General features: G+C 27.3%; 2 protein-coding genes across 2 annotated transcripts in view; one reads left to right on the plus strand and one right to left on the minus strand.

Moving 5' to 3' along the window:
- Window positions 1-22,051, minus strand: part of LOC132945265 (inositol-trisphosphate 3-kinase A) — a 294,710-nt gene that overhangs the window by 248,201 nt on the left and 24,458 nt on the right. The window lies entirely within an intron of this gene.
- Window positions 1,128-4,744, plus strand: LOC132945266 (uncharacterized). Its single transcript, XM_061014959.1, has 5 exons — window positions 1,128-1,470; window positions 2,479-2,579; window positions 2,782-2,909; window positions 3,102-3,197; window positions 4,544-4,744. Exons 1-5 carry the CDS (start codon window positions 1,409-1,411, stop codon window positions 4,742-4,744), a joined length of 588 nt encoding a protein of 195 aa, XP_060870942.1. The 5' UTR covers window positions 1,128-1,408.

Consider the following 22,051-nt stretch of genomic DNA (forward strand, 5'->3'; position numbering starts at 1 on the left):
TGTCTCATCACTTATTAATTTAACTAAATATATTTAACACACCCATTTGAGTTCACCTAATATAGACAATGTAAAGTAGGTACTCGAATTATTAGTGACGTTTTATTATTTAGCACTTTTAAACACATAATAATATGTGATACCCATACTGATATGACTATCTTAAATTATTGTATTATTCGTATCATTATGAAAAAATATTTTAAATACAAATTTTATTTTAAAAAATATAATATTACAATATTATATTGTAAATTATATTGGATATACGATTGATATTAGATTCTGAGCGAAGCGATGAATGTATTGATTTTACAATGATTTGTGTTTTTTTAATATTTTTTTTTGTGTCTGTCATCACCTCTTAGGACAGTAAAAGTGCTTGGATTTTCTTCAACAGTAACTTTTCTGATAGGAAAGTGAATCTATTTGGTACCTGGGGGGGGGGGGGGGGTCAAAAACATTTCCCAGTAGTTTTCAAAAGCGACGTGAAAAACAAAAGAAAAATTAAGGAAAAACGGGAATTTTTACACAAAATTTGTTTTCGAGAAAATCGATTTTGGTTTTTGGTGATACTCTAAAAAAAATGAACGTAGGTACATGACATTTTGACCGAATATTTATATTATCATTTTCTATACACCATAACATTTTCCAAATATTTTGACTTATTTTGAGCTGTTTACGAACATTTTCAGTTTCCATTTTTTTTAGTTTTTTTTTCTATAAATATCAATACAATTTTATCTGTTGGGTAAAAAAGCTTGAACATTTAATAGAAGGCTCCTAGGTTATTGTTTCAAAGACAGATGAAAAAAATTAAAAATCCTTAGTCACAGTTTTTATTTATAAGCATTTAAAGTTCAAATATTGACAAAATACGGAATAATCACGAAAATTAACAAATTATTTTGATTATTAATTTTCTTATTAAATCTAAAATTTGAAAATGTAATAAAAGATTATCCATACGTTTGTCTACCTTTATCAAAAAAAAAAATGTCTACAAGAAAGTCAAATTAAATTTTTTGAGCGTTTGAAATTCATATATTTACAACATTTGATATTCACTCGATATCTTATGTAACGATTTTCTTATTTTGTTGTAATTAAAAAAAATATGACTGTAGATACTTGAAAATTTCACTGAATGTTTATATTAGAATTTTCTATACACGATAAAATTTTGAAAATAATCTTACTCTTTTTGAGCTGTTTACGGACATTGTCAAAGATGTATTTGTTAGGTAAAAAAGGGTAAAAATTTAATGCAAGGCTCCTAAGTGCATTTCTATGGTAACAACTTGTATACAAATAATAATTTGTTGTTTATTAAATTCAACATTGGTAATAGTTTCGGATAAATAAAATATGCAGTGTAATAAATTGTATAAAAAAAAATATTAAAATGTCTTACAATAAATCGAAATTACGAAAAGAGAATAAAAAAGGATTCAATTCGTCTCAAAGGTAATAGAATACAATATGATACACAGGTATCTATATAAAGTTACAATTTGAACAATAATAATAATTATATTTTTTTTAAACACTTACAAAATTTAGTTTATTCAAGTTTAATTAAAGCTGATGTCATAGAGCATTTATAAAAACTACGTAGATATGCATATCATAACGATTTCGTACTTTTATGTGCTATTATAATATAAAATTATTATACTCGCTATTCAGACATACGGACATACCTATATGTTAAGGATAGACTATAATAATATGCAACCGTTCATTAAATGATATCACGGCCATTGTATATGCTGAAAATCATAGACACTATAGAGTACTATAGGGCAGTACTTTTTTGTGTATATGTAAAAAAATATCGTATTTTGGGAAACCGTGGAACACATTTTTAAAACTTGATTAATTAAGTAAACTATATTTTTTTGATTTATAGGTTTGTTTGATAATTTCTCCAAGTTTTATAACTAGGAATAAAAACTAATAAGAAAAGCCAAATTGTTGTGGCAGTGACATGTTGTAGTGTGAAAATCAGTTTCGCTCTGAAGGGGGTTTAAATTAGAAAGATAGTTAGAAACTCTGTGATTTTTTTAGACCAGTCTTATATACTGACGATACTATTAATTGCATTTTAAGACTTAAATGGTTTTAGTTAAATTAAATTACGTCATATTATAATATAATATAATATTTCATTTAAAAGCTCAAGTATACATATTATATGTGCACTTATGACTGTGACATTATATAAAAGAGGTTAATTTAGTTTAAATAGGCATATGGCCTACATTCGCTAATGTAAATATTTAATATAATATAATATATTGAATAATAATGTTAACACAACCCAAAAATTAAAGCTAATAAGGCAGTTGGAATAGGTATAATAGTTATCATAATTATTTCTGGCGTTAAAATAGGTAAAATACTTTTCAACAACATTTTACAGCATTATTTTATGACATTCATTAACGTACATTTTCACGTATACATATTTAGGAAAGACTTTGAGGCGATAAATGCAGAGCGGTGTTCTTTACCATTAAATAGTCAGCTTGTATGGATACCAAGAAATTTAAATATTTCTAAGCATAACAAAAGTGAGTTAAATTGAATTTTCGTGATACCATACTATATTCTTTCATAAAATATAACATATATGCAAATGTAATTGAATGAAATCATTCGGCAGGTTTCTCTGGTCACAATATTAATTCATATGTATATATCTTTAATTTAGAAACACTTTTGGTAGTAGATATTTTTCTTTGATGTGTTCTTTAGCTTACAATAATAATACAGATACAGATAGTTCGTCTAGAACATCAACTAAGTATGATGAGACCACGGATAATTTGAATCACAATTCATTGGAAACAAACAAAACTTATACCATCGTTAACATAACATTCAATGGATCATCAAAAGAAGTAAGACAGTATCTTTAGCTAATAAGTAGGTAGGTATTTTTAAATTATTCACAACATTATAAAATATTATAAAAACTATTAGTTATTACTCAGTATAATTGTTGTATTACAATTTACAAATACTCATTAAATTTGATATTATAAAATGTATTTTCTTTTTCATTTTTATATACTATTTACATTTTACTTTAGATAGTACCAATTAATGCATTGAGAGAGGCAAGACAAGATATTGTTCTTGATAGACCACAGAAGACAATTACAACGAAGGAAAATGATTATTATTTGGTAAATAGTAATTACTTATTAAAACTTATGAATTAAACTATAATACTTATTATTTATACAAATTGGATATATTATATAGTATTATGCAATATAATAAGATTAGGTATACCGACTTACCATGTGAAATTTATTGAAGATTTTTTAAATCACCTATTAAAAGCAATCGATAATTTTATTGTATAATATTTGTATTGGAATTAAACAATCTATAGCTACAATGTTTGTATTTTTGTAAGGTTAAAATTAAGTGTAGCTTTGTGACTTTTGAGGGGTGTGGAGCATTGATTTAGTTACATATTTTTCTTGAATATTTGATGATCAGAGAGTGTGCTGTGGTAACATGTGTAAGACCTAACAGAAATGTCTAATACTGCAGTATTTATTTTTAGACTTGTGTGAAGTGTTTTATATGAGTCGAATAAGAGAGAGGCCTTTGTTATGGAACCAACAATAAGTCTAGTTTGAGTTATTCATATTAATTATTATTTATTTTTTAAATTCCTAAATTTGGACCCTGTATTGGATTCAGTAAAATTTCGTGAATGTTTAGTTTAGTGTGAAGTGAAAGTTTTGATTGTGAGTTTAAGATGTACCTATAATATAATAGAAGTTTTCAAAAACGATAATTTAGTTTTTTATCGAGGTGGATACCGAGGAGTACTTCGTAGTTTGTTATGCTGGAATTGAAGTATTGAGAGAAATAAAATAAATGGTCGTGTTTGAGAGAAATAAATATACATGACTCGATTTTTTTTCGTTATTCTTTACATTCCAGTTTTGACACTAAATTTCAATACGAGAAATATGTGATTGAAGGTGATTACATCTGGTTATTGGATTTTTATGAACTGAGAGAATTGTTTTATCGTCAGCATACTCAGCCACAAGAAAATATTAAGGATAAGTGGGTTGATCAGCTATACAAATATTGAATAGGAGAAGTGTTGTTATTAGCCCTTGAGAAACTCTGGCTTCTGTTAAAGAAGTGGCTGAGAGGCAGAAGCAATATTGGACAGATAATTTACAATCATTAAAGTAGGATCTAAATTTAAAAGAGTATAAAAAAAACTGGAGGAATGAAATTTTTAATTTTAAAAAGGCGGTTTGTATGCAATGTCTGATCAAATGCCTGTAGGACATTGATAATATTAATATATTATATATGGTATTGCAATTTAATACAATAGACTAGAGAGTGTCGGCGGGGGTGTGGGACCCAGTATTCTTTTGGAGAAATAAAAATTAGATAACGATAAAGGAACAACTCAGAAGGTACAAATTATAATTTATTAAAAAAATTAAAACATTGACAAAATAATTTGTTTTATATATAAAATATTCTGCAGAAAAAATCGAAATACAATACTGATGATTGTTCTTTGACAATAAGAAATGAACAAGATGTTATGTCTGTAACTGATCAATGCGCGAAATTATTAGACGAATTGAGCATAGAAGATGTGATTCAAAAGGAAACAGACTATGAGTTTGATATATTTTTTATAAATGATCAACATCAGTTAGATGTGAAAAAAATAAAGATTTGAAATTATCACTGGAAGTTCAAAGTTACAGTCTAATAAAGGATGGAATTTTAAAACAACAAATAATATATGTATATTATATTTGTTACTTCTTATTAACTATTTGTTTGATTATAAACACTAAAAACTACTGTTTAGTTATCGTATTAAATTAATGTATGTTATTTACACGTAGTACCTAAATATATTATAATATAATATTATATGTTTATGATATTATCATGATTTACGACACAACTAATTTCTATCAATGAAATTTTCAAAGTAATTCTAAGTTGTTATAAGTATCTGATATTTGGACTTGAGTCTCACAAATCAATATTTAATGCAACTGAAAAATATTTTTTGACCATATTTTATTCAATATATACTGTTGTATACTGAAACATTATTTTATAACTTTGGTTTGGATTGTGAGACATTTGAATAGTTAAAAAAAGCACTTGATGTAAAATCAAAAAAGACATTTTATAATATTAAATAAACTAAATTAATTGGTAATTAATTATTCAACGTTAGTATGTTATCAAAAAAATATACCAGGTGTTTTAAAAAAGGTAAAATCTTATATTTTGACAAATAATTTTAGGAAAAACGTGTAAACTATTTGGGCTAAAAAATGTTCAAATACGTGAAAATAAAATGATCGTTCAACGTTGTTCTCCATCGTAGTTATAGTTGCGTGATGACATAATATGTAGGTACTTTATAGTTGCTAATACCTATATTATTTTAAACACATCTTTGATAACTCATCGCTTTGCAAAATCTTATCAGATTTTACTGTAAATACGTACAAAATTATTGTGGTAAATTGATATTTAACACAAAATATCAAAAAATAATAATAAATGAGAAACAGAGTTTATTAAATTTTAATAGAAATGAAATGGAACTCATAATCTATTAATAATCTTATCTTATTTTTATTTCAAAATACATTAATTGATTTCAGATTTAACACTTTATGATAATATCAACCTAAAAACATTTTTAGTTAATTTAGGTAAATCTTTCAAACATTAAATGAATTACGTCCTATAGGTTTTTCGATTGTTGTATAATACCAAATTTATTGAATTGATGTGTATTCATAATAAAGTATTTATTATTTGGATAATTGGATATAATATGGAGGATCGCTACTATATTGCTTTGCAAAATATTATTCAATATACACAGACAGGTGACTCAGCAGACCAACACATACACCAATATACATAATATAAATTATAATCGAACAAAGTAACTTATACTTCACACATAAATCACAGCTAACCAAAGAACGTACCACCTCAAAGTAATCTAAATCTTCTAACCGTTGTTACCTACTTATTAGTATTCAAATTGGAATGTCAAAATATAAAGTTAACGAAACAAAGCATATCCATACAACATTTTCCCTTCGACATACGTATTCATATTAAATAACTCACCTAACTCGATCATATTATATCTTACAAACTTTTGATAATCGCTTAACCGAGGTAAAGCACATAAATATGATCAAACTAACATTAACCTATCCTAACCATAAACAAACTATTTAGATCCATATACAAGGAAAATTATTAATAATTATTATTATATTGGTTATGAGACATATACTATAAATAACTAATAAAATTACAGTCAATCTTATTTATCATCGATTTATACTTAGTGTTATAATTATTTATAATATGAAAACTTTCTACACTACAGAATGAATAAAAATAAAAATAAAAGAGTTTTGGAATCTTCAAGTTCAATTTATTCCAATATCAAAGCATAATGATATATATAACTATGATATAACGTTACCTCACCGATAATGAAGCAATTATAACTAGTGAAATTAATTTATAATTTATTTTAACAAGTAGGTACCTAGTTGAAATTACACAAGTTAAATAATTTAATACCTACCTTAAAAAAACCATCAATAGTCAATTCTGAAATTAATTTTAGTACCTACTGAACATCGAGGTCACAATCTCAAAAATAAATATTAAATACCTATTATTATTTAATCTTTGTATTATATTATATTTGTACGAAATGAAGTTACGTCACAATAAACCAATGACGTCTTACCAAAAACGGTGAATGAGTTTTTATATTTATGTTTGTTATGAGTGCTGAATAATGTCTTTGTTATGACAAAATAAATAAAAAATAAAATTTGTTTTGATAACTATACCTACTAGAGGAAGAAATATTACAAATATATGTAATTATTGAAATAATAATGTTTTAAGCTTAGATATTTTAAAATAGGTACATAATAAAATTATGAATGTGCTAATTGGAAATTCGTATTTCAAAAATAATATTTCATATTGGTTTCTACATCCATAAAATGTATACTATATAAGAAACGTAGGACAAATTTTTAAATGATAAAATTATGTACACATTATATAGTTATTATTATCTTTTTATTTATCTACCTATATATTATCATATTATACATAATATATTAATCTTTATAATTTATATATGTAGTTGTAATTTTTTTATACACCTATATACACCCTATATGGGTTAAAATAATTCGTTTCTTTGGTTAAACTAATTTCCTATAAATTAGAAAAAAAAGTCTAAAGTCAGTTACCCAAATGTATTCAATTAATATCTACTTAAAAAAAAAAAGGAAATTCATATTAGTTTATTAGACAAAGTAAAAATATATAGATAATATTATTATTGGCACTGATGCCTGCCTATGTTATAAATTATCATCTCTGACAATATAGGTATATAAAGGTATATATAGGTTATATAGGTTATATAGGTTATAATATAGTGTATATAGGTATATAACGCATATATGTAATATTTATGTAAAATTATAATCTATAGCATTTTTGTTTTTATTTATTGGTTTAAAACGATGACGACTGAGGTCATTAGCCTATAAGGTTGGTAAGGTTGGTACGGTAAGGTTTGAACGGTTGGTACGATTGTATCACACGTCTATGTGTGGTAAAGTTTTTGCGCACTATGAACCCGGGTGGTCACCCATCCGGGAACTAGTGGCAGCGGCCGTTATTTATTCTCAGTCACGATTCGTGCCTGATAGCAGCCAACGAACCAAAGCCAAAAAGTCTATAAAACTATATTATAAATAAATATACGTCATATCTTACATACATATTTGGTGTACACATTTACTACAGAGTAAAATATATTTCAAACTTGGTCGATATTTGGATTTCATAAAAGTATACGAAGACATTTTTAATAATTACTACCCTATTGGTAGAGTATGTGAATCGCCCCCAAGCTATAATAAATCTTCTATACATAAGAATAGTTTTAAGAAATCAGAATTCCGTAGTTTCAAAACTTTTTTATCACAGATAAAAAAAATTAAATTATAATATCATCAGTCCTCTTTCTCTGCTATTAATATGTATAGATACATAGTTTTAATATTGCACCAGTGCGAAAATATTTCTTGCCTGGTGGCTTTGAAGATAAAAATAAAAGAACGAAATAATATTAATATAAGACATCTATATAAGTATATATAATTATAAGTACATAAGTTGAATCCATATAAACGAATAACTTAATTTCCACCATCAACCTCGAACGCGTAGTAAACTGACAAGTTTTCAAGTCCCAATGTGACTTACGACCCATATGACTATTGGTCGTAAAGTTTTTGCGCTTTCATTTCATTGTGTTTTTCACGAGTATAACCTATATATAGCTTTTATATATACCTTCAATTCTTTCACCGGAAATCCCCCAGGCTAGTGTAACGAGAAAAATTCGTCAGCGGTAGGTAATTGGATTTTAACGTTTACGACGCCCGTGTGTAAGTGTAAGTATGTGAAAAAATATAATATGTGTATGAATATAATGTATGTATATACAGAGTGATTCACCAAGCATACTCGCCCCCTTTTTCTTCAATAATGCAGTTATTCCACATCTGAATTTCTGAATTTTCAAATATACTTAAATACCGTATTTTCAAACTCTTGACAGTTTTTGTATTACTTAAAGATAGTGTCTATTGTGGAGACTCAATCTTCTGTTTTTCAAATCCCCCTTTTCTACTGTAAATAAATTATTTAGTGAATAATTTTGCTGAAAATGTAGAAGGTAAAAACGCAGTAGGTATATTGTGTCACCACCGCGGTACAATAAATCTCAAGAATTTAAAAATATGGTCGTTATGTGTATCTAAAAATTCCAAAAGTCAGAATTTGAACAAATTCATTATTAAATAAAAAAAAATGGGGATGAGCATGTTTGGAGAACCTCCACTCTGTATAGTTTAGGGTCGATACACGATACGGATATCGGCATATTATAAAACCCATGTGTCACGTTCGTTGTTTTCACAATTTGTATTTGTACGAGCCGGACGCGTTTGTTGATACACTATAATAATACTATTATATACGTGACAGACGTATTGTAGAATACTCCGCGGCCGCGTGTTGCATGTGAACAAAAACAAACAATTCCGACGACATTGTTTTGTACAGGCGTACGGCCATGTACAAATTTCGTTTATTTTTAATATGTTTAGACGCTGTTGGGGTAAAGTTATAAGTAGTATATTTGCGTACAATTTGAATACAGTGCTTAAATAGTTTGGATGTGTAACGGTATGGTGTTGGTGAGCTGCAGTTCTTTAATATTCGGGTACCTAGCTAGTAGTCTATCTTACATGATTTCCAGAATCCGGGATCTGGCGTAACTGCAACAAACAGTAAGCACATAATTTCCCCTCGAAGTAATATATAGGATTAACCTGCAACCGTAAAACTATGTTAGCCGAACGCTGCAGGCCATATAATACTATTATAATATTTTATATTACTCACCTAATTTTTGATTTTTAGAATAGCGAATAACACAGTATAAAATGTATAATATTATGTATCATTAATTGTATTAAATGTATTCGTTGCACAATGAAATACTTTTTTCTTATTTTCGAAACGTTTTGGTGAAAATTGCGCTGTGAAGTGAGCGTAGCAATTGATAAAATCATCTTTTGTCCGATATAAACATTTTCTGTATTTGTATTTTTATTTTTTAAAAAAAAACTTATTTGTCTATCAATTATTTATACCTACTAGGTATTTTACACCTAATAACTTGTAAGATATATTTTAGTATTTATATTTTCACATTCCTACAGCGAAAATATGGTTACAACTTACAATAATGTGTGTTAGATACTTAGATAATAATATAATATTATATCCAAACAACCTATTAATTTATATTTTTTAAGGTACTATGGTAACAGTCAACTCTGGTTTCAGGGCAACTAAAACCTAAATAATATATCTAGAAAAAAAGTCGTTTTAACCTCTCATAACGCAATTATTCTCGATAGTTCAAATTAATTCAATCACATTGAGCTTTTACTAAAAGAACCAACTTTATTAGATTGATACCTAATCTTAATTATTTTGAACGAATAGAATATTATAACTTTATTTACTTAAAATAGAGTTAGTTACTGGATTTAAAGTTATAGCGAACAATGAACAATAGGATAATTGGGTAATAGGTGAGTATTTTATACTTTGATGTTGTACCAATTAATTAAATATCTAATGCTATATTATACTTATATATTAATAGGTACATTAATGATGTAAAAATACACTTGTTATTTCCTAGAATTTAAATTAAACTATTTATCCACTTAATACGTCATATTATTGTGACTTTTGAAAACTAATTTTTAAAATCCGACACATATAATCACAATATTAATAAAACAAATAATAATTACAATATTATGCTGATGGATATATTAAAAATATTACATTAGTTGGATGGTTTAATTATCATCATAAAAAGCAACTCTAGAAACTTTGTTCAATATAATTATTATCGAACTCCAGTCACAAAAATTACAGTATTTTAATCCATCAGCGGTGTATAATATTATTTTAGAAATGTTAAATTTGACATTAGGAGTTGTGATGTTGTAATTAGCTTATAATATATACCTAATAGTATACTATATATTATGCATGCATAATAAAGGTAGCCAGTAGTTAGTAATTTAGTATGTATAATCATATATTTGACTCAGTGTGACTTGTCCGACAATCATATTATCCAATCATCCTTTGATGTTCGTCGGTGACAGGCGACAACTTACTGATGCGCCTTCAACCAGATGATATAGTCACACCAGACACACTTGCGCACTGCGATTTGCTGTGAAAATGCCTAATGACTTAAAGCAAAAACATTCATTCAAAATGATACCTAAAACAGTACCTATTTCATTCAAAAATAATTTTTAATGTATCCGTATTTTGATTAATTTTCAGTACCACCACATGGTCTTCCGTGTACCGTATGCGGTACGCGTACCACAGTTTGATAACATCTGCTGTATAGACGTATTATAGTGTTAGGTTATTAGATATACTTAAAAATTGTCAATGATCGCCTTACGTGATTATTTTACCGAGGTTTTGCAAAATTTAAAACAAGGCTCCACGTAAATAGGTTATATATAAATTACTTTATTCACAATAATATCATCAAATATACTGGGTAATATCGTAGGCCGACTGACCGTTTTCGCTCGGAATCGTTTTTCTTATATAATGATATTTTATCATTGAATTCAAATTTAACACCATACATTACAGTGATCTACTTGTAACCTACTGTACAGCAGTACGACATCCACTTACCCACTTTTTATAGTTAATTTTTGCAACTTTGAAAAAATTTATTTTTTCATAGGGAAATTCCTTGCATTTTTTAATTATAAATTATAGAAATCATTTTTATTTTACTAGTCAACATTTTGTGTAAAAGAGAAACATTATTGAAGTACCTGCTTAGTTAACCATTTGCTCTAAGCAGGAACGATCTTCTTGATTAAAAAATTCCTTCTTTAAACCGACTATGTAGGTAATAAAAAGATAAAAGAGGATAATATTCGCCTGAATTTTAATAACCTTTGAAAAAAGTTTAGCTATGTCGTTTTACGATTATTTAAACGATGGCTTTTTTTTTAATACGTAGCTTACAAAAGACCGCTAAAATAAAAAAAATCTATATTATTAGAATAAAAAAAATGCATATCATTAATTTTTCTTTGTTTGTAGAAAATCATAATTTTTTCCTGAAATTACTTTTTCAACTCTTATAATTAACGACTTAACTATTTTGAATGGTTTAATGTATTCATTATAACAAATAAATATTTTAGATTTTGAGTACCTAGATGGCAAGATCAATGAAAGTATTGATTTTGCATTGATGTGGGTATCTGACACTTTATGGAGTAGGGTGAATTTGCTGGTAGCATATGGAACTTAGTTGTTACTGTAAGTGATAAAAGCAAAATATTTTTTTAAAAAAAGGGAAAAACGGGAATTAATTTTATAAAACCCGTTTTTATACAATTCTATTTTATTTTTCGAAAATGAAATATACCTGTTGGGAATTAAAATGTTCTTCAAATATTAATTGATATTAATATTAATTTATTTGTTAGAATTTATATAATATTAAAAATATTTTTTACTATTTATTTATAGAAAGTACTACCTATTTATAGATATTTGAAATATTTACTTCGTTTTTCGATTTTTTTTTTTAGATTTATGAAGTCATGATATTATATTTGTATTGGAGTACTTATTGGAGTACAAAAGCTTTAACATTTAATACAGAATTCCTTAAAAGTTTATTTTTACTATAATTTTGAAAAAGTTCGACATTAAGCACATATATGTACATATTTTATGGGCTATTGGTATTGAAGTTCAAATTTTGATGACATTGGTTATTGAAACGTAGGATAAGTTAATAAGTAATAACAATGTATTATCAAACAGTCTCAGTTATTTTTATATTAATAATAGATACATAACCAAATTTTTATTTTATATAGACATTTTTAGTATTTGAAAAAATATTATTTGTTGGTGCTCGAAATTTTTTGCCATTTCATTATTTATGATACATAATACATATACACAATGAAATTTTCAAAAAATCCTGTTCACACCGTTTTTTCGGAATGTCGGTATTGACTTATAAGTTATAAGACTAATACAGCCAATAATATTTTATGAAATAATATATTATTTTCATAACTATTATATAACATAATATGAGATTTGTTTTGGCCATACAATATGTGAACTTAACATATTAACAATAGACAAATAAATTACTACCTACCTAATGGCTAATATCCGTATAAATAATATAATATCCTTAGAAATATAGGCTGACACTGGCAGTCTGTCAGGCGGTATTCGCTCAGAATAATTTTTTGTGTACAATGATTTATCATTAAATTCAAATTTAACACATCCATTACAGTGACCTACTCAATGAAAAGGTGCATTTGACACTTACTATACTCTGACATCTCTGGTTTTTATTATTTGTATTATTATTTATGGCTGCAGACGCAGTTATAAGTAATGTTTGACTTTTTCTCAACAGACTCAAAGTTTCATACCCAAGTGCCTATGTCGAAAATATAAAGGGGAAGTTGGTAGTTGGTACATGAAAAAAAAATGTGACTAGATAAGAATAATTATTTTAAAATACGAGACGGCATGAACACCTTAAGTATGCCATCAAACGAGTGGAGGCTGCAAAACAAAGTCTGTAGCTTGTCCACAGTAATATCGAATTTGTTTTTTTTTTTGTAATATACACAATATTATAATGGAGATTAATACAAATTAATGTGTACAATAAATAATTATAATAATACATAATATTCTGTAAGAAAAAGTATAAAAATACAAAATTATTCAGGTAGGTATTATATTTTCAATAATTTATCATCAGTATATTTAATTTAGTATTGATGATAAGTATCTATCTTGTATTGAACATTTAAAATTGTTTGTAAACCTTTATTAACTATTTAACTATTTAATTAAATCATTATAATTATTATTTTGAATGCTGTTAGAGCTTTAGGACTTATTTACCTAATGGTCTTAATATTATGTCCGGCCTTATAGTCAGTGCTTTATTTCCATCTAATCCGATCATCCCCATCGACGAAACCAATATTATCCAATATATTGTACTTTGTTGGTTTTTTGAATTTTTAAACGCTAAATATTCGTCTTGAGTCGTGTACCATTCGAGTCAATATCACGCGATTGCCTTTATTTCTCCTGTCAGTTCAACAAATACATCTGTTGCCGAAGCGTTTATGGAAATTGAGATCTTAACATGACTAAATAGATTTATTTAGTCATGGACCTTAATATCTTATGAATTTGCGCATACTATTTGATACTGGTGGTGTTATCGCGTCGCGTACTCGCGTGACAAGGGATCCAAAATATGGTAGCATTGACCGCGGTGTTGATTAACGATAATTGCCGCCCACCCCTCCCCCCGCCGGTGCTATCGTGATAATGTTTCGCCGGCTGGTCACGGACTAGGATATACCTTATAGGTATACCTTGGTATATCATAGTCCGTGCGGCCGGCCCATGTGTGTTATTGACAATTGACAAACTTGTTGTTGTTGTTCCGCCGCCATTTGCGACATACCGTTTAGACGTAATCACAGATATCCCATAATATAGTAGTATCACAGAACATTCAGTGGTAGTATCACAGTACAATAGTTGTAGTATAGTACAGCTGCTGCTCGCTGTGGACGTGTTACGTCGTATCTCCAAAAAGTGTTTTTTTTTTCGGGAAACCCTTAAAACTGATACGGGACTCAATGAGATTAGATATGCGTGACAATTTTTCAACATTTTTATTCTCCTTGGGATTTTGTAGGATATCCGTGGTTTTCTCACTAATTTTAGTAATTTATGTGTTTATTTTTTCGATGCATAATATATCCGGGCATATATCTCAAAATATCTTTTTTTTTATACTTACGAGGTATTACGTCTTAGCCGACGGTTTGCCTTTCGGTATTTTTTGTTAATGTACGGTCGGTGCGAACTCTTTGGACACACGTTCTACTTTGTGATTGTTCTGTTCTAACGAAGTTGTTTTCCGTGCCGTTCTTTATTGACGAACGGTCGTCATTTTTTCGTTTGGTACGGGCGCATACAGTGGCGGTCTACAACGGCGGAGTACCTACACCTACAATCCAGCGGCACTTCAACCACTTGATGTTAGACGGCAGTACCTCGGGACCAGGTCAGGTGCATAATATATTATAATGTATAAGATAATGTTTTATGTAATGTTTTGTACCAGAATAATATTATATTACCTATTTACTATTGGTAATATATATTATATTCTTTGTTAGAGTGGTCGACCAGGTAAGCCATCTTGTATGATCTAATTTTATAATTTTAATACAGTCCACAATCTTATCGTTTATAATTTTATGTATTATTATTTGATTATCTGTCTTATACATATTTTATCTACGCGGTGTACCCTTATCCCTTTTTCATATGAACAGCGAGTATACATCCACCGTATTCTGCACGTGTGGCTATACGCGCTAACAGTCTAAAACATTCACATACCGCACTATACCGCCACACGCTCACACCTGCCACACTATCTTGTGTGTACGCCACCGGATTAATCCCTTTGACAAAACTAGAATATAGCTATTAATTATTATGTACAACATCACTTCCATGACATAAACAACACGGAGACGTCTCATTTTTGCTACTTTTTGTGAGATACATGTAATATTCAAACTTAGAGACTATACCTACGTGTTATGACCAAAACAAAAAAAATAATAACCTGTATCATTATAAAATATTGATGTTGACATCTGCACTTAATTAAAATTGAGAATAATATTTTACTATAGTATCTTTATAATAGTACCTATTAAAAATGAATTAATACATTTTATAGAAGATATACCTATATATATATCCAGTCTTTGGATTTCTTTGGTAATATATTACATATTATATTATAAATTGTATTTTGTCTATATCATACATTATTGTATGTAACCTAAAAATGTATCTACATTGTGAACATGTATCAGCTGTGAGCTGTCATTACGTTGAAATCTCTACTGTTGTCATTATTATTATATAGGATCACTATAGTCATCGCCCATCGGAGTATATTATATTGATATTTATTCATGTAATTTATACTTTATTTGTCATGTCAGAGTTATCTAAAAGTTAGACAGGTTGTAAAAGTCATTTCGATAGAAATACATCATATTAGTATGTATCATAGTTATCCCCCCCCCCCCCTATTCACCTAAATTCTGTGTAACATGTCACCACGAGTTTCCATAAATGTGCCGTGTTTCACGTGAGTGAATCGAGTATTGACTAACTACCGACATTTGTATATTATTGTACCTACTTGTACGCAAAATCTCTCACCCCTTCCCTCTTGTCCTTTCTCTTGTCAGACACCAGATCAGATGTCACGAATCACAATCAAAAGTTGTTATGCCTCATTTGCGAAAAATTATAACTAAGATGTTATGTTATGCCTAAAAGTCAAAATGTCACAGACAAAAAACGATAATGGATGTAGGCCTCCAATATGTGATCAATCATCTACTAAACAATTTATAAATGGAAATACATTTTCTCAGAACTGTAAAATAAATTCCCGAAATTCAAAAATAATACTAAAATATAAACTTTGATAGTTAATATTATAACTTTTAGTATTAAATAATATAAAATATTGGTTATACCTATTGAAAAATAAAATAAAATAAAATATATGTATGCAACTAGTCTAGGCATTAATAGTATGTATTTCATTGTTATCATTAAATTAATGTATAATGTTTTAGTGATGCGCTCGCTCAGATTTATTACTATTTATACTAATATATTATAATATTTTAGGGGTTGACGGGTTATACACTTTTTGATAGCTTATTACAATTTGTGCGCACTGTATGGAGTAATGAACATATGAATATTAATTAACAGGTGCTACTGTAGCTACATAATGTAATAAATATATGCAAATTATTAATGCTGAATGTTTTACTTTAAAAATTTCAATTTATTATTATATAACAATTATTTTTAAGTGATATATATTATTTTAACTTTTAACTTAAATTTATTATTTATTAATTATAAATTTAACGCTGGTTGAGTAATTTAAAAAAATATGTTTTTGTGCTTTAAAATTAAACAAGATTAGGTATACTCTATAATATATTATTGTATATTTTAAATTACCTATATTATACTCCAACTAATAGTTAATTTATGAGCTTATGCGATATGGCATTATTTTGGTCTTGACTACAGTATAAATTAATTATTCTGCGTTATTACTATGTATATACCATTAAATTGAAAATCTTGATGGTGCTGTTAAATCTCCCACAGTAGTATAGTAGGTATCAACACCAAAACAATTTGGATAAACTAACAGTCGGGGATAGTTTTCTCATGTCTGGCGTCTTAAATCTTTTAATTGTCTTTCCATAATACGTAAAATTCTTCAAAATGTACATTCATTAACAAGTTGAATAATTTTCAGAGTAGTTATTTAAGTAAAATTACCTATACACGCGTGAGTGTGTGTGTGTAATAGTTGTGTTTATTATGTTTATATTAATATTACTTTAATTAATTAAGACTACTAGAAACGTTTTTTGGTACCTTATATTTAATTTACAGGGCGTATAGGTATATACTTAATTAAAAATTAAATTGGTAGATTGTATTATATTTCTATGTTAATATTTCAAATTGATAACATGGTATCAACATGCTTCCTACAGTAATAATATATAATATTTTTATAATCGTTTAAAATAATATGTTTATCATACACCTAGGTACTGAAAAAAACAAATATTTATATATGTATACAAAGTTACGTAATTCTAGAGGAATTGCTAAGTAAATTATGGACCAAATTATTTTAAATTACCTACACACAGAATATTACATATATTAATATATTATAGGTAGTTATTTAGTCTATTATTAATGCACATAAATCTAAACTCAATATGTAATAACTAATACCAATAACCGAAAATGGCGTGGATTGGAGAATTAAGCTTTTATAAAACATAAAACATTTTATATTTAAGATTTAGTTTTACAACTAAAGTAATGTCAAAAATTGACCTCAATAAACTGTATCAACCAGCTATTTTATTTTTAAATTTACCATTAAATAAAATGATTGTCATTGATTACTAAAATGTAATACTTGATTATTACCCAAGTAACTTTTTTTATTATAATCATAAATTATAATATTTATATACTATTTTATTTTAATTTAACTTTTGTTAAGTATATGTAATTAACCAACAGGGTTATTAAATTAATGTTATTTTAGTCAAAACCAAAAATTAAGCAATTATGTAATTACTAATTAGTGATAAAAAAATATTTATTTTTATTTTTATTAATAAAATAATTACTAACTATAAAATTGAATAATTAAATTATTCTATAATTGTGTATACAATATTATATTTAAATCTCAAAGATCTTTCTCACTCTCTCTCTCTCTCGTTTATTTTACCTAGAACAGTAGGATAAATTGTGATAAATTGGGAAAATTGGGATATCATTGATAAAATTATTACATACAATATGTTAATACTTAATAGTTTATTTCATTACGTAAATATATTTTTGAAAACTAAACTTTTAAAAAAACAAAAATAAATATAAAATGTATTAATGTTCTAAAAACTGTACTAAAATGTTTTACTAAAACTTAGAATTTCCGATCATACAACTTTTTTTTGCTCATGAGGTTTCACAAAAAAACCCCGGAAAAAACGTAAATCCGGTTCCTGAACAAAAAAAAAATAAAAATAATATAAACCTCGTGAGACCGAGACAAAGGGCCTTTACTTGGCAAACTATGTCTACATAAGCACACAGCCCCATGGTCATAAAGGCAACAAGAAGTCGGATTTCGGAATAAACATAATTCAATTTTCTCTTATTTCCCTTCTTGATAGGACGCCTCGAAAATAACCAAATGAATGAGACCAGCTTACGAATTTGCACCACAGGAATTATAATTATTCAATGGAAATTGTCATTGATGTACAGTATAGGATTGGAATGTGGGTGGTTTAAAGTGAATATAAGGTGAATATAACCGAGTTAAACATTTCACATGACTGTTAATTAATTCGATTAAAAACAATGTTGGCTTGAAATCAGTGATTCACTCGATTGAGAAAATTGTATCATATAGGTATTGATATTATTCATAGTAACACGTTAGGTTTAGATTTGTATCACATAAAAAACCTAAAATTCTACAGAAAGTTGATAGCTTGTAAGATGATAGATAATAATAAGATAATATTAAAATGTAAAAACTATGTCATTATAAAAATATAAACATATCCATTCTTAACCCGACATCTGTTATAGTTATTCGAGAACATAATTAATTAGTTTCTCCTACGTAGCATCATAAATTTCCCGTTTCCATTTATTTTGACTCTATGTAAGCATGTCGCACATGGATGCAATAATATCTTATAAAAACGTTTGAAAAAAATACTTAAGCGCGTAGTCAACAAAAGTACTGTAAACAAAACCATTCTTAGCATCATATCATGGTAATAAAACTGACCTATAAATGTACTATCAACTTTATGTTAAAATTTTTACTAAATGGCCAGACGTACTGTCAAATCACAGGAAATATTTGATCAATTTTACTCATAGTTAATGTATAATATTATATGTGATTTGTTTTTGGCAAAAAATAGTTCAACATACCGTGTTTCTTATATAAATATAGGTACATAGATTATACAATATCCATAGAAATATAGACGAACAGCCTCCGCTCAGATTCGTTTATCATATTATAAAATGATTTATTATTGAATTACATTTTGACACGCCCATTAACAACCGTAACCTAGGTACTCAATTAAGACACTATATGCACTCGACACCTACTACGTACAGCAACGCTACTTGTCTAGTTTTTTTTATATTAAATATTTATAAAAAATTAATTTATGGTAATTATTTCCTATTATAAGTATTACCAAGGGTTAGACACTGTGTGTTATGGCCAAATCGGGTGATTGTGGCCTTGAAGACGGTCTCCAGGGGGCGTGGTATACTTTATAAATTAAATATTTCATATCAATATTATAAATTATTTGAAAAATGTCAAATAACAATATTAGAATATTTAATTCATATTTCATAGCAAAATGTATGGCGTTATACTAAAATTGACAATACCATCCATAAAAAACTTTGAATAAATTAAAAAGGTCGTCCTCCGTGGTCAATGGATAGTTTCCGTTTTATATTATAATATCGGAACAAATAGGGATACACGTTACCAACGTCTTATCAGATTACGGATACGGTACAATTTTTCCAATCCAATACTTCATACCGTAGGGATACACAAACCCGACCAGCTGGTCGAGTGTCAATTCTATAATATTGTTCTGTGGTATTACTGATATTATGCACATTTAAAAATGGTATTTTGATTTGTATTGTATATTATTATAACAAGAATCTTTTATCTTAAAACCAAAATATTATATACATTTTTGAATGATTATGATGGACGACATCACTTAATTCACTACAACCTACGGAGTTTTACCATTTATGTAGAAGTGTATAACTGATATCAGTAGGCAATAGGTATATTAAATTATTATATACATATAAAACGTTTAATCATAGGCTTAAAATTGATTAATCAAAATATAAATTAGTTCAGGTCATATGCGTCTCTAAATATCACTACTAGTTGGATAAATGGATATAATGTTATCTATTTTTGTTTATTATGATATTTTCACTAAGATTGCAAGCATACACCATAATATAGTTTTTATATACATTTTTCGATAATCATAACTCCTATATCACGGTGCGCGCTCTCTCTCTCTCTATCTGTCTCTAAATATATATAAATATATATAATGTTTATACACACACATTCACATCTGAGGTTGACAAGGCTATTCCTGGGCTGGGAAGTTATGTTTCCTGAGCCCCACAAAAGGATAGAAACTCAAACGGGGCAAGTCGACAATAGATTTTACTTTTCATCCAAATGGGCGGGGTATAGGAATACGACACCGATGATTTATGTTTGCGCAATATCAACAGTACACATACGCATGTACATATACTTACATATACGGAAGCGATTTCTTTTTTCAGAAGGGTTATCCGTTTTAGACAGATCCCCGCCCCAAAAACTCATCCACGCATCGTAATAGGATGCTATATGATTGTAAATTAGTACAAGCAAAAAAAAAGGGCATAATATATTCAATTAAATGTTTTTATCAAGACTCGTGGCGTTACATTTTTATTTCAATTACTGTGGTGTAAAATAATTATACTTAAATCAGTTATATTATCTAATCTTAAAGAGTTTATAATTATTTTTATTGTACAATATGTTTAATGATTAGGTAGGTGTAGGTACCTTATAAATTTATGAGCATTCAACGTATAATATAATATAATTTATATACGTACTCATCGTTTTAATAATGTTTATTCTGTTTCAAATACAATTTTTATAAATTTATAAGTTGCCTTTTGATTTTAATTTTTAAGTCATAATCGTGGTATATAATGAATGAAAATCTTCATTAATATATAATGCATTTAAAGGGTCTATTGAAATAAAAAAAGTTTTGACCTTTTCATGTCATAAAAAAAAAGTTATAGGACTGAGAATGACAGTCAATGGATATTTTATATGGCAGTACTGAACTTCCAATGTTTTTGAATTATGTTAATTTGTGGATTTTTGGATGTTTTGTTTCTTTTTTGGTAAATTTCGAACCTTGAGTTTAAATATTTTACACACCTTTAAAGTATATTTTAAATAAGTACAACAGAAAAAAAATGAATTATATTATATAGTGAAAAATCAACCTGCAGTCTGTTACCTACTTACATTTAGGTAAGCTCTATTATAATATTATTATCATGCCATATTATCACTCCTCGTGTATATACCATTATATAATATAATATAAAATATACATATAAAAATATTATCATACTTAACATAGATACATGTCGTTTTGTTTACAATATTAAGTTTGTTCTTTAAATTTTTCGTTCATATAATAAACAAGATGTTAAGGATATAAATTTGTAACTTAATAATAATGTCAATTTATGTAGCGCTAAGTCGAAGCGATATAAAGATGATTTTTTTAAAAAGAAATGTCTGCATTTTATGAACGAAACCTACACTTTAATGTTGCCTATTTAAAATAAAACAAAATATATTGTTATAAACACTACTATTTAAGGTTTTAATACTGATTATTAATAATTATAAATATATACCTAGCAAACAGCAATAAATTATAATTGTACTAATATTTTTTACATA

Source organism: Metopolophium dirhodum, chromosome 5 (assembly GCF_019925205.1).
Source record: "Metopolophium dirhodum isolate CAU chromosome 5, ASM1992520v1, whole genome shotgun sequence".
Taxonomy (NCBI): Eukaryota; Metazoa; Arthropoda; class Insecta; order Hemiptera; family Aphididae; genus Metopolophium; species Metopolophium dirhodum.

Coding starts and splice junctions, on each gene's coding strand:
- LOC132945266 (XM_061014959.1), top strand. CDS start 1,409: ATGTCTTACAATAAATCGAAATTACGAAAAGAGAATAAAAAAGGATTC. Junction 2,580..2,781: donor TATTTCTAAGCATAACAAAA/GTGAGTTAAATT, acceptor ATAATAATACAG/ATACAGATAGTTCGTCTAGA. Junction 2,910..3,101: donor TCAATGGATCATCAAAAGAA/GTAAGACAGTAT, acceptor ATTTTACTTTAG/ATAGTACCAATTAATGCATT.